Source organism: Ctenocephalides felis, unplaced genomic scaffold (genome assembly GCF_003426905.1).
Source record: "Ctenocephalides felis isolate EL2017-DRISC unplaced genomic scaffold, ASM342690v1 CF-g0.4_SCAFFOLD_01170, whole genome shotgun sequence".
Taxonomy (NCBI): Eukaryota; Metazoa; Arthropoda; class Insecta; order Siphonaptera; family Pulicidae; genus Ctenocephalides; species Ctenocephalides felis.
The window spans coordinates 86,660,576-86,674,422 of NW_020537324.1; the positions used below are offsets into that span (position 1 = coordinate 86,660,576).

A 13,847-nucleotide genomic window follows, 5' to 3' on the forward strand; every position below is an offset into this window, starting at 1 on the left:
TCATCTTTCTCACGAAACCATCTGGTGGCGAAACGGAGTTCGTCGGGTTTGCTAGTTTGTATAAAATTAACTACAAGATTTCAGATGTTTGCAAGAAACTTGTAAATTAATTAGGATAACCCTTCATCCAATTACGAGAAAAAAATCTAACAACAAATATTGACTTTGATCAATTTGTTTAAAATAATTGTTACTTCATTTACTCTAATTTTATTATTTACTATCATGTATCCTTTATATCGGACATTTTATTAAGAGTGAATTTCCAACAATTTTGGCTCAATTTCAAAATATGTGGGGGGTGAAGTGGTCGAGAGGGTAGTATCCTCTCAGGGGGTGCTTTTCTGTTCTTCTAGTTCTACTTAACAAAGATTTATTTATTTTCGCACCAGACAACGACGACATACAAGAAGAGAGTATGAAGTTTCGATGCCAAAAAGCACGCTAATTGTTCCCATTTTGGAAAGACTTTTTGTAAAGGATAAATAGATACAACGATATATGATATATATATATATATATATATATATATATATATATATGTGAGTGTTACTTGTTCATTAATTTTGGATGCTTAGATATATATGGCAATAATATAGACCAAACATCTAACATAGTATACAAAATTAATTGTAAAGATTGTGAGGCTATTTATGTAGGTAAATCAAGGCAGCATCAAATAAAACGCCTTACACAAAAATTTCAAAATTAAGAAGCAAAATTAAACCATGATTACTGATCATATTAAAATTATAATCATAGATTCAATTTCAAAGTTCCTACAATATTTTATCACAAATACGTCGCAGAGACGCTTTGCAGAATCGTTTTTCATTCATATGAACAAAAGAAATGATACCTGTTCGCTTTGTTAAAGTTATCAAGTAGTATTAAACAATATTTTGAAAATTATTTTGTTAAAAAAATTCTTTTTTCAAAATGTCACTTGTCACTTGATGGCAATTTAATAAAGATTTTGTGAATTTCTACAATTTGTACCTTGATGTATTGCACTAAAGATTTTGCGTTAATTGTTGCAGTTATCTAAATTTAATTTATATATTATATATTATTCTGTTTAATATTAATTTAGGTTTATCCTATAAATTGCTGAAAGTTGCCTTATTTTTATCAATTCTTCTAACACCATTAACCAAAGAATGGATATAAATATTTTACTAATTTATATAGAGTTTTTTAAAGTTTTAATAAAATAGTGTAATATATTTTCATATTTTCAGTTTCATCATCCATTTTTTCAGAAAAACACAAAATTAGAAAACTGATTATAAATAATTCAAGTTAAACTATTTTATCAGAAAAAATATTAAAAAAAATAGATGATTTCACTCTAAAAAAATATTTTTTTTATTTTGTTCCTAATTATTGGGTTTCGTATCGCTGATATTTATTTTTCAAAGGTTTTCTGACCTTGCACAATTTATATATATATATATATATATATATATATATATATGTATATATATATATATATATATATATATACATATATATCCCCAATATATATATATACATATATATCACCAATTATGGTGAGGATCACTTTGATTAATTTGATATTGAGTGGACTGTAAATTATAAATATTTCATCACCATAAGAAGATGTGAATAAAACCACTATTTAATTTATGACATATATTGAACTACGCTCTACAACCTTCTTCTCTTATTACATTTGCTAGACTCCCTTATTATTATATGTTACAGGTATTTACACTCATATAATCGTATCCCCTACCACGAAGGGTCCCAGGTTAAATAAAAGCCCTGGTCAAATCTTGACCATACTGCCGGCCCTGCATTATAATTAATGCTGAACAATTGATTAAATATTACAAAAATATGAATTCTTATTATCTATTATCTTTTACCCTGTAACTTATTATCTATCATTTTATTATATATTTTCTTAATTAGTAATTAGTAGAACATATATCAAAAGTAAAATTAACATTCTTTTAAGATCAACAATTTAAGTATTCACACCCTGACATATAAAAACACACACATACAATCTCACATCTCTCGTTCAAGTGTTTACACGTGTTACAAAGGGCACACCAGTTTCATTTAGTTAATTTTCGTAAACCAATCGAACAACATCCAGAGAACAATATTATTTGTGTTTTCAAATAATAATTTTAAAAAAGACAAAGTTTTTAGTAATTTTGATTTACAAAATCTAATTATTCGGCGGAAAATTAACTCACAAAATCATTTTTGTTAAAAAAGCTTGTTTAGTGAAAAAGTGCTAACAAATATTCAAACATACAGGTAATTAATTCAACTTTGTCATTAACCTTTTCTTAAAAAATTTCCATAACTTTCAAAAAATTTTCTATTATGTTTAATATCCTGTTTTGATAATCCAATCATTTATTTTTATCATTTTTATTTTGAACATATTATCATATTTCTGTACATTATTATATTTTTTACAATTTAATTCATTATTTAAGAAAAATCTATTTTCTTTTCCTAAACATATTGTTTGCAAAAATCTCATCAAGATCATGTTTCTTGACAGATGTCCTGAAGATGGAACGTACCTAGTTCCGAAACGTCGACAATAAACAAATAATTAAATAAAGAAATTGTTTTTTTTAAAACTTTTCTTGTTTTTTATTTTGTATTATTTTTGGATTCTTGTTCGAAACTCTACAAAATATACACAAATCCAAGACTCTACCATTCAATATATATATATATATATATATATATATACAGGTTCTTTGATAATGTGAAAGAACCCATTTCCGAACTGTCTGTCACAGACTTCTGTCAAGATTTTGGATTTCTTGGGAGAAAAACACAAACATACACATATACATCATATACATATATATACATATATACATATATATACACATATAAAAAAAACTATCGATAAGCTATTAGTGACGTATTGACATATTCCCAAGTTCATTGAGATAAATATTATCCACAAATATGTATATACAAGTAAATGTTAAGTTGCATTTGTAAAAAACAAAGGAAACCAATGATAGTAAAATTAAATAAAAATATTTAATTTGATATTATAAAAAACACGTTTTTGTTAGTTATTTGAAAACTGCAGCATTTAGTAGTCAAACATTTTTAGTTTATTATATATTAGTCAATACCAAAATTTAATTAAGATATAATTTAGTACATTAATAAAAGGTGAACCACTTGGTTTTTCTTTTAAAATTCTATGTTATTTGTCAAATTATTTACTCAATGTCTTCTATATAGACAGATTGTAATTTATAAGAAAATAATAAAAAAAATATACATTAGTCAAGTCAAACAAGACAAAATATTGTTATGAACCAAAAACTGAAAACTAATTTCAAAAATTCATGATTCTTACTAATTTATTTTTAATTTTTTATGTATAGGAAGATATGTAAATAAATGTATTATATATATTGAAACTATTTATTACAATATGTTAGTTAATTTTGACTGTTTCACGTAAAATTGATATTAACTGATATATGATATATATTTATATATATTCGCTTATCTTTATAATTAACTCGATAAATATTTAACTTGCAAATATATAGCTCGAGCCGTCTTTCGACCACCAATGACTTTGTAATCAAACTTGAGAACTTCTTATGATAATGCAGTTCCTTTGCATTTGTTCAAAACGTAAACACTCCAAGAAAATTAACAACAAAAACACAATTTGTTAATAAAAATAAAAACAATTATAATTTATCAATGTTGTGGCTTTGTGAAAAAAATAATTCATTCCCATTGTTTATTTTTGCAAGACAATGTTCAAACTATTTAGTTATATATTACTAGTTTTTAGTGTAAAATTATGTTCTTCTGCAATTGTTATAAACAAATTACCAGATGAAATTTCATACGAGGATTGGATTTTTGAACCTGACGACATTGGTACGGAACCTTATATTTTTAAATCCACACAGTAAGCAAAAGAATAAAATATTTAGTAATAATTAATATTTATAGTTAATTATTACTAAATAGAGATATCTTATATATAAAAATGATTCGCAAAATGTATTGGTAAGCGCATAACTCAACAACGCCTGGACCGATTTGGCCAATTCTTTTTTTAAAATGTTCGTTCAAGTCCAAGGGTGGTTTTTACGGCGAGAAAAAATCGAATAATTGCCGGGGAACCCTAAAAACAGCCCTTTTCTTTTTCTCATACAAACGTTTCCTAACTAAAACGTAGAATCAATTCGAGCTTTATTGCTATTATAGAAAGTTCATATTAAATTACAACCACTCACTGTATACTCCTCCTAAACGACTATTCGGATTTTGATAAATCTTTCTGAAGTTTGTTAAGGAAATTTTCTAGGATTTATGTGAATATAAAGTACTGGGATGTATGTGCAATATTGTAGAAATAAATGGAAAAATTGCGAAAAACGAAATGTCATTGTTTGCATTAAAAGCAAATGAAAACTGTCATCTGCCAAAAATTTCAATTTACTTATGAGCCTAGACAATATTAGAATATGCATAATAAATTCATGATTATGAATAAGAAAAATGAAATGTCTATATTATTATTGTCAAAAAGCAGTTGAGATGTGCCATAAATTAAAATAATATAAAGATACAGTATATGTATGGCAGATTGAATGATACACATATGAACAGGATATGATAAATTAATTCACTTAAAATATGAAAAAAATATATATATTTTCTTAATTTAAAATTTCGTATAAATCAATTTTCTATTTTTCCCCAGGTTGCCAAAAATGAACGCCTACTCCCAACTGTGGCCAATGGCCATTTGGGATACACTTTGACCTCTGATGCAATTTATATGAACGGTTTGTATAATGGTGAAGGTGGTAGAAGTCATAGGGCCAGAATTAGGGCCCATATAAGGTGTGGGCCATCAATGGAAAATTTTGGAGGAACTTTGGGGAGGAAGAGTTTGGGACATTTTGAGTTGGATGTTAAGAAAGGAATTTATAGGTGAAAAATAATTTTTAATAGTTTAACTAGTTTGAAAAAGTGAATGGTAAAGCACTCATTTTCAGTAGAATACTATGAATGCTATAGCATTTAAATTTTAAAATCAATTATTTTGAATGTAATTAAATATAGCCTTAGGTTTTTGTAATTATTACACCCGTCGAGGTGATGACCAACTGACCCTTTGGGTATTTCCGCATTATTCTAGCTTTTTCAATAGTCAATTAAATAAAATAAAATATGATTAAAATAAGAGTTCAATACATGACGTAAATGCTATAGCATTCATTGTGTATAACGATGTGTATAATCAGTGTTTAATGAAATTAACAAATTATTTTTAATAAAAATTATTTTTTTTGTTCACTTGCAAGTTCACGTATTAACTTTTAAAATAAAATAAAACGTCTTAGAAATCTAGTTTATCAAATCAATTGTTAATACTGCGATTCAATTTACATTGGCGAAACTAGACAAAATTTATCGAAACAACTTCACAAATATAGATTTACTGAAAAAAAATATAAAACACTTCTACTAAATTTCTTCTTGCTTAATTTATAATTTTCTTTGTTCATGTTTGAAGTTTGCATATTCACTTGATCGGGAAAAAGTAAATCAGGTTTTTTATTTAAGATTTTGAGAGCTTAATTGTTGTAATATATGTTTCTGAAACAATTTATCTTTTTATTTCTATTTTTTTGTATAAAAGATCAGATTAATTTAAATCTAACTCTAAAGAACTTAATAAAATTGAACGTCTTAGACATTTGGTTCACCAAATCAATTGTTAAGACTGCAACTGAATTTACATTGGTAAAACTAGACAAAATTTATTGAAAGGACTTAAAAATATAGATAAACTTAAAAATTAGTTAAAGAGAGTTAAGTTAAGAAAAATTAACACATACTCAATTATCAATAGATGAGAATTGATGTAAATTAATTTGGACTCACTTATTTTTATAAATTAACATCCATTCACACAAATTTACATTTATACACCAACGTTCATATATTTTGGCAAATATCATACATAATAAGAAAATAATGAACAACTTATTTTTTTTACATAATTCACACTTTGAGTTATTTTTTTCTTCACAGATCAGTACAACGTACAAAGGAATATATATATGAAGAACTTATTTACGCCCACAAATTTTATACGAGGACTTTGATAACTCAAATCAGGATTAGAAATATTGGTAAGAAAATTATAAGAGTTTATCTAACTCAATTCACACGTTAAGTTCCACGATTACTACGGATATTATTTTAATGTAAATTCTATCCTTTACACTCTTATTTATTTAAATTTATGTTATTATTTATCATTATTGCTAAATGTTAATTATTTAACAGTTGTAATAAATATTGAAATTAAAAAAAAAAGTTCCACGATAATATAAAAAAAAATCATGGTACCTTTATTAGGTAATTCAGTTAAAAAGTGCCAGGACAAATTAATGAATCAAATATAACAAAAAAATGATGAAATTTCTGGAAAAATACCATTTTTTATGTCACATATAAATTACTGGCATAGATCTATATTAAATATTTTTTTCTTTCTAAAAAATCTCGTATGTCTGATATCAGATATATGATATACGTATGTGTAACTTGTCTTATATAAAATTTCTTAGCATCAGACATAATGACTGACATGACGTTTAACGCATTGAATAAAGGACTGCCACTAGTCAACAGTTTCAGAATTTTTAGCACAACTTCTAATACTATTTATAAAAAAACAAACGTTCTAGAAACCCAGAAAACTTATCAAATTAATTGTTAAGACTGCAACTTAACTTATATTGATAAAACTCGACAAAATTTAATAAAACCCATTTCAATGACAAAAAAAACTATTCTAAAAATCCCAAACAATTTAAAACTATGCTTACACAACATATTAACACATTAAAACACAGTATAAAATTTTTAACGGCAAAAAAACATTTTTAAAAATACCAAACGATTTAAAACTATGCTTGCGGAACATATTAATAATTAAAACACAGTATAAATTTTTTGACCTTAGTTTAATGCATTTAGAAAAATAAATGTACAAAAGACGTATCGGTGAAGGATCTTTTATAACCATAAAGTAATAAACAAACAAAATGACCTTAGAATAAAATTTTCAAGATTTTTTTTATTATCAGGCTTTGGCAATATATATAATTATTAAATAATTTTTTTCTAGTTAACAGGACATTGCACATCCCAATGGAATGCGATCCAGGACCCACAAGTCAGGACATACGTTTCGATCCTACAAAATCAGGCATCTTCAACAACGGAAAAAACACGAACCGGCATCTACAGGGAATGCGGCGAGACTGCCTTAGCAGAGAACAAAACCTACCAAGAAAGTTTAACACCTGTTTGCGTGTACTGGGTGAATGCCACGGATGTTGAAATCCAACCGCTGGATGTCGTTGACGTCGTTTTGGTTCAGAGCATGGATAATAAAAGAAATATTGCTGAGAAGGAGATTTTGGATGGTAAAAAATGATATATATATATATATATATATATATATATAGGTGTCCCAGAACTCAACGTCAATGGAAAAAATAAAAAAAATTTAAAAAAAATTCTATCATGTTGTTGGAAATTATGGGCTTTCAAGTGCAACCTAGAGAGCTTTGTGTGTAATTGTAACCATTTTTCGATTATTGGGGTTAATTTTATTATTTTTGTTCAATTAAAATTGGAACTGTGATCGTAAATAACACATCTAAGGACTGCAGTTAAAAATAATGGCATGTTTGCCTCAAGTTTTCAAAAATTAAGACTTTTTGTTGAACCATGACTTCAAAAATTTTTCAAATCGGTCGACTTTGAGAGGCTCTCCTTACAAACAAATGTACTAAAGTGCGTTGGCAAATTTCATCAAAAGTTTGTGCATTTATTCAGGATTGTAACATGTTACAATACCTGTTAGTAAGTTAAACAAAATTCGAGTAAAAAATAAAAACCAAAAAATAAGCCTTATGGGCCAGAGCATTTCACTTAGTTTTTACCACACAAGCTCAATTATGAGATATATGGATAGTAGACATGTTTGATATGTGTAAGGAAAAATGTAGATTTTACTAATATTATAATTTTTTCCTTTAGTTTTGAATTTGGCGCCAGAAAATTTACTAGACTCCCACATCCAGGCTTGGCAAGAAACTTGGAACGAAGCTCGCATCGAAATCGAAGGCGATTTAAAACTAGTAATTACCAAAAATCATAAATAAATTTTTAATACAATATCACTACATAGTTTATATTTTGATTATCCATTACTATTTTAGGCTAAAATAGTTTATGGAAGCCTCTATTACATTTTGAGCTCACTGCCGTCCACCAGAACGAACCAGAAACCGATGGAGTTTTATGGGTTGAGCCCTGGAAGTTTGGCGAGAGGTAGCGAAGTTTTGGATTATGAAGGTACGGAACCCAAAATATAAGTACTACATTTTGTGAATATACTTATGAAGAATATTTGTACAAAGTTTCAAAAATGCAAAGGTTTTATTTGGCCGAGATATCATGAAAAATATGAAAAAATTACGGGTGATATTGATCACGTTCAAATTAATTTTTTGTGTTCAGTTACCGTTTTGAAGTATACCGAGTTGGTTTAGGGCGTTATAATGTTGGACAATATTATAGATAATTTAATTTTGTATAAATTTGCCAAATATTTCATTTACCTAGCACCAACAGTTCAAAAGTTACAACAAATACAATAACTGCAGTTCTACTATATAGATGGTAAGAATTCCTACACTAATTTCGTATAAAAAAAAATGTATTAACTGCTTAATTATTTTTTTAGGTCATAATTTCTGGGATACAGAAATTTGGATGTTCCCAGTAATTTTACTGCTGCGACCGGATTTAGCTGAAATTTTGCTGCAATATCGAGCTTCAAAAAAAATTGCTGCCAAAGATTTGGCTGCGGAAATCGGTTGCCGCGGTATTAGGTAAAAAAAATAGTAAAATTCTAACCATTATTTTAAGTTGATAAAAAATTTATTTAGTTAATAAATAAGACTCTACTAATTGAAAAAAACAGTCACTTTATAGACGTGCATTCAGCTTCAATAATAATAAATTACTCAGAAGTTTTCAATTCATTACATTAAAAAATCTTTATAATATTTTCTTTAAATCATAAATATTTGTCTCCTCAAAAAAAGCTTTCGGACTAAGAGACTTAAAATTTTATTACATATTTGTATTTTTTATATTAGATGAATAAATTAAAATATTTTTTTTTCTATTTTTTTAGGTTTCCCTGGGAAAGTGCCTTTACAGGCTACGAAACAACACAACCCTGTTGCCCAGAAGTTGCCAAATATCAACATCATATCACCGCAGACGTTTCTTTTGCCATCAGGCAATACTTGGCAGTTAAAGGACCAGAAGATCCTTGGATACAAGTAAATAAATAAAATAAATAAAATACTAAAGTTATGTAGTTTCAGTAAACCACAAGATAGAGATGAAATCAATAATACGTTGTACGTGGCGGTTACGTAACAGAAAAGACACAAACATGTATTCATTTTGTATCATGTGGTAACTGTTTCGTTTTAGCTACGTTTGAATATTTTTGCAGCTCTGTTTAACCAATTTAATAAACTACTTATTAAAGGAATAAATAAATGTTTTTCTTTCACACTAAATTTAAAACATAGCAAAAACAACAAGTTGTGTTTACGTAGATATTAAGTACATGTGTGTCTTTCATGTTACGTATCTACCACGTAAAAGCTCCAATGTAGTTTTAACGAAATTTTACTGATATTACAATCACTAAAAAAAATTCTAACATATTTTAGGATCACGGGTGTGATTTGCTGTTGGACATTGCAGAATTTTGGAGCTCCAGGGTTGAATTTAATACTTCGACTCAAAAATACGATATAAATTGTAAGTAAAATTATTTTCTGAAATTTTAGTGTATATTTGTTTTAGCATTTATGCTTAAAATGTGAAATTTTATATTTTGTATTGTATTTAGATGTAATGGGACCAGATGAGGATCATTTCAACATCAATAATTCTGTATACACAAATGTGGCTGCTGGTTTGGCTTTGTATTTGGGAGAGTAAGTTTAAAATAAAAAATCTGTTCACTTACACGCACACACACACACACACACACACATACACACACACACACACATACTTTTTCCAAATTTTGTGTCATTCGACTCAGAATGGCATGAAACGTCGAGAAAGCATACAATTAGCGAATCGTATTTTTTAATGAGAACATAAACTTCTCCTCCGGGGAGTTAATAGATATAAATTTTAATTAATCCGTTACATATATAAAATATTTTGAAAAGGTTTTCTGCTGAAGTGGCACTGCTATAAGAGCCAACAAGTACTTTTTTTAAAATATTATAAGATTTTGCAATCATCATAAAAAATATTAAAAATTACACTTCTAAACAAATTAGAACCATAAATAATTTAACTTAGGCGACACTCGTATCGAAAAAGTTAAATATCAATTATAATAATAAATAGTTAAGCCATATAATAGTGAAAGATCTTTTAGGTACGCAAAATGCATTTGTGGACATTTTTCTAATTCCCAAAATTATGCAGAAATTGCTAAACACCTAACACTACTATACGACCAAAAAAAAAATTATCATCCCGAGTTCCAAGGATTTAATCCACAAACCGAGAAAATCAAACAGGCTGATGTTGTACTTATTGGATATCCTTTGCAGTATCCAATGGAAAGGTAAAACTTACAAGAGATATAAAAAATATTTAGGGCTAAAATGTTTATTTTTCAGTTCTACAAGGATGAACGATTTGAAGATATATGGACCAATAACCAGAGACAGTGGACCAGCAATGACCTGGGCAATGCATTCTATAAACTATTTGGATTTAGGAATGCACGATGAAGCCAGAAAGATGTTCCAGAAATCCTATCAGGATTATGTCAGGGAACCTTTCAAAGTAAGCAACAAAAAAAACATTTTTCTTTCTCATTTTAAACTCCAAGCTTCACCAACGTCCTAATACATGTATCACCAATTTTTCTTTCTTTTCTTTTATAAAAAAACGCATAAGTGATAAAGGATTTTTTATTTTATTTCAAATTACTTCGTAAATTGAATTAGAAATAAAGAACTACAAAATACAAACTAATCAACATATTTTTAAGTAAAACTTCTTTAGGTGCAACTAGGGTGTAAATCCGTACAAATGCAACGAAAGTGCGTTACGGCAGATAAGATAAGATAAGAGTCGAGTGCCAATGATTCGTCATTCGCTTTCGATGATATCATTTCTACACGGGTCGATTTTGATTAGTTGTCGTGTATGTGAATAGAGATCTGTCGTTGTATGCTTACCGATATCAACAAGGAAATCGATATAGATAGATAAACATTTTAAAATTACATCGTAGTACAAATCTTGATTCAATGAAAATTGCCTGAATCAGAAGAATATTTTACCCCGTTCCTTGAAAATAATACAAGAAATTAAACATTTGTGCCGTGTACTAAACGTAAGTTTATTGATTAGAAATTATTTCTATTTTATTCGTAGTTTCTATAAATGTTTGAAGTCATTAAAATGGTAAATATTTTTTAGGCAAGACATATTACAACTGTTCAAAGAATGAGATTATATCGCCAGCGAAAAAATAAAAAAAAAATTCAAGCAGTCAATGAATATTTGTTAATTTTAATTACATGAAGTTCTTCAAACACAAATATTATATGATGATGAGTGAAATTGTGAAAACAATGTTTGTTTAGGCGTTGTTTAGCATAATCCACTGTGTGAACAAGTTATTAATCAGCAATTACTTCATTTCTCTAATAAAGGTTTATTTCTAAATGCTAATTACAATGACAAACCGATCATGTCATATTTGAAGTATGACTTTAATTACATTATTGTTTTTAAATATTATACATATTTTCAATGGTATTATAAATATATAATTTATAATTTATCATTATATAAATGAGTATAATGATTGACGACACTTATAAATATGTGCATCACGAGTGTTACCATATTACTGAGAAACATTATTCAAAATTGTTATATGGTGTATTAATTCTTACTTAAATGCCATCTTGTACAGTAACAAATAAGTTTTACTTCAATCGCGTGTGAACCTTACGCGCACTCTTTTTTTTATTACGCTGTAAGAAATTAATTGAAATCCCAACTTTTTATCGCCTTAATTAAAAATTCTCATATCTACAAGAATCGCAATAATAAATTCAGTTCTTTACTTACTTAGAAAAATTGTATTTGTAATATACTAATTTAATAATTATCAACTAATTTTGTAATTATTTTCTTTTTCTTAGGTTTGGAATGAAAACAGAAGAGCAAACTCAGGCGATGGTGCTGTTAATTTCCTAACAGGAATGGGAGGATTTCTGCAAACCATAATAAATGGTTATGCAATGATCAGAATCGATTTGGAAGGATTGCACTTTGGTAGAAACGTTGGTGGAGATGGTTTGAATATGTTGCCTGAAAATGTTACCGGGATTTATATCAATGGTAATAAATACAGTTATTATTTTAAAAATCACCTTACCAATTGCTAATATCTTTTTTAGGTTTAAAATATCATGGTACGTCCTTTGAAATTCGTGTAACGACTGGCTTTACAGTTATTCGTGCAACCAAAGTTAACGAAAATAAGCCTTTGAAGATTTTGGAATTGGATAAGAGATTCAAGCTGGTGAAACAGGTAGTTCTTAGTAATTTAATCAATTTTCTAATTAAGTCTAAAGATGTTGTACGAAGTCTGAGAATGTTTTATTAAGAGTGTCTGAAAATGTTGTACGAAGTCTGAGAATGTTTTATTTAGAGTGTCTGAAAGTGCTTTGAAATGTATCAAAGTGCTTTGGAATATGTAAAGGTGCTTTGGAATATGTAAAGGTGCTTTGGAATGTGTTGAGGTGCTTTAGAATGTGCCAAAATGCGTAAGAGAGCTTTGGAGTATGTCAAATGTGCCAAAGTGCTTTAGAATGTGATTTTGGAGAGTGAGTCAATGTGCTTTGGAATGAGCTAAGGTGCTTTAAAATGTGTTATAGTGCTTTGAAAAGAGCTAATGATACTTTAGAATGTGTCAGAGTGATTTGGAATGCGTCAAAATGCTTTTGGAGTGAGTCAATGTGTTTGGAGCGTGTCAGAGTGCTTTGGAAGGAACTAAGCATGCATTAGAATGTGTCAAGGTGCTTTGTAATGAGTAAGAGAACTTTGGAATATGTGAAGGTGCTTTAAAAATGCGTCAATGTGCCTTGAAATGTGCCAAGGTGGTTTTGGAGTGTGTCAGGATGCTTTGAAACATGTCGAAGTGCTTTGGAATGCGTCAGGATGTTTCAGAATGTATTACAGAGCTTCAGATTGTGTCAGAGTGCTTCAAAATGTGTCAAAGGAGCTAAGGATACATTAGAATGTGTCAAAGTGCTTTGGAAAGCGTCAGAATGCGTTGGAATGTGCCAAAGTGCTTTTGGAATGTGTCAGGATGCTTTGAAACATGTCGAAGGGCTTCAGAATGTCTTCGGAAAGATTCAGAAAGCGTCTAAGTGCTTTTAGAATGCGTCAAAGTGCGTTAGAATGCGATAAAGTGCATTAGAATGCGTCAAAGTGCATTAGAATGTTTGACATTGCTTCGGAGTGTGTGTGTGTACTTTGGAATGTATCAGAGTGTTTTAGAATGTATCAAAGTCAAAGCCTTTAAATTAGAAAAAAAAAAAAAAACTGGTAAAAACAGATAATCCTTAGTAATCAATTTTTCAACTAAATTTAATGAATTTTTTTTTTCCAGTTCGTATAATAAAACCGAT

The 13,847-nt window shown here is 28.3% G+C and overlaps 1 protein-coding gene across 1 annotated transcript in view; it reads left to right on the forward strand.

Moving 5' to 3' along the window:
* LOC113367900 (protein-glucosylgalactosylhydroxylysine glucosidase-like) overlaps positions 1 to 13,847 on the forward strand; it is a 37,032-nt gene extending 23,185 nt beyond the window's left edge. The window contains exons 3-15 of the mRNA XM_026609474.1: positions 4,751 to 4,963; positions 7,196 to 7,496; positions 8,116 to 8,216; positions 8,298 to 8,433; positions 8,825 to 8,972; positions 9,281 to 9,431; positions 9,834 to 9,924; positions 10,016 to 10,103; positions 10,562 to 10,753; positions 10,809 to 10,977; positions 12,354 to 12,552; positions 12,612 to 12,745; positions 13,829 to 13,847. Of these exons, the coding sequence (XP_026465259.1) occupies positions 4,751 to 4,963; positions 7,196 to 7,496; positions 8,116 to 8,216; positions 8,298 to 8,433; positions 8,825 to 8,972; positions 9,281 to 9,431; positions 9,834 to 9,924; positions 10,016 to 10,103; positions 10,562 to 10,753; positions 10,809 to 10,977; positions 12,354 to 12,552; positions 12,612 to 12,745; positions 13,829 to 13,837 (1,932 nt within the window). The 3' untranslated portion in view covers positions 13,838 to 13,847. The remainder of the gene's footprint in view (positions 1 to 4,750; positions 4,964 to 7,195; positions 7,497 to 8,115; positions 8,217 to 8,297; positions 8,434 to 8,824; positions 8,973 to 9,280; positions 9,432 to 9,833; positions 9,925 to 10,015; positions 10,104 to 10,561; positions 10,754 to 10,808; positions 10,978 to 12,353; positions 12,553 to 12,611; positions 12,746 to 13,828) is intronic.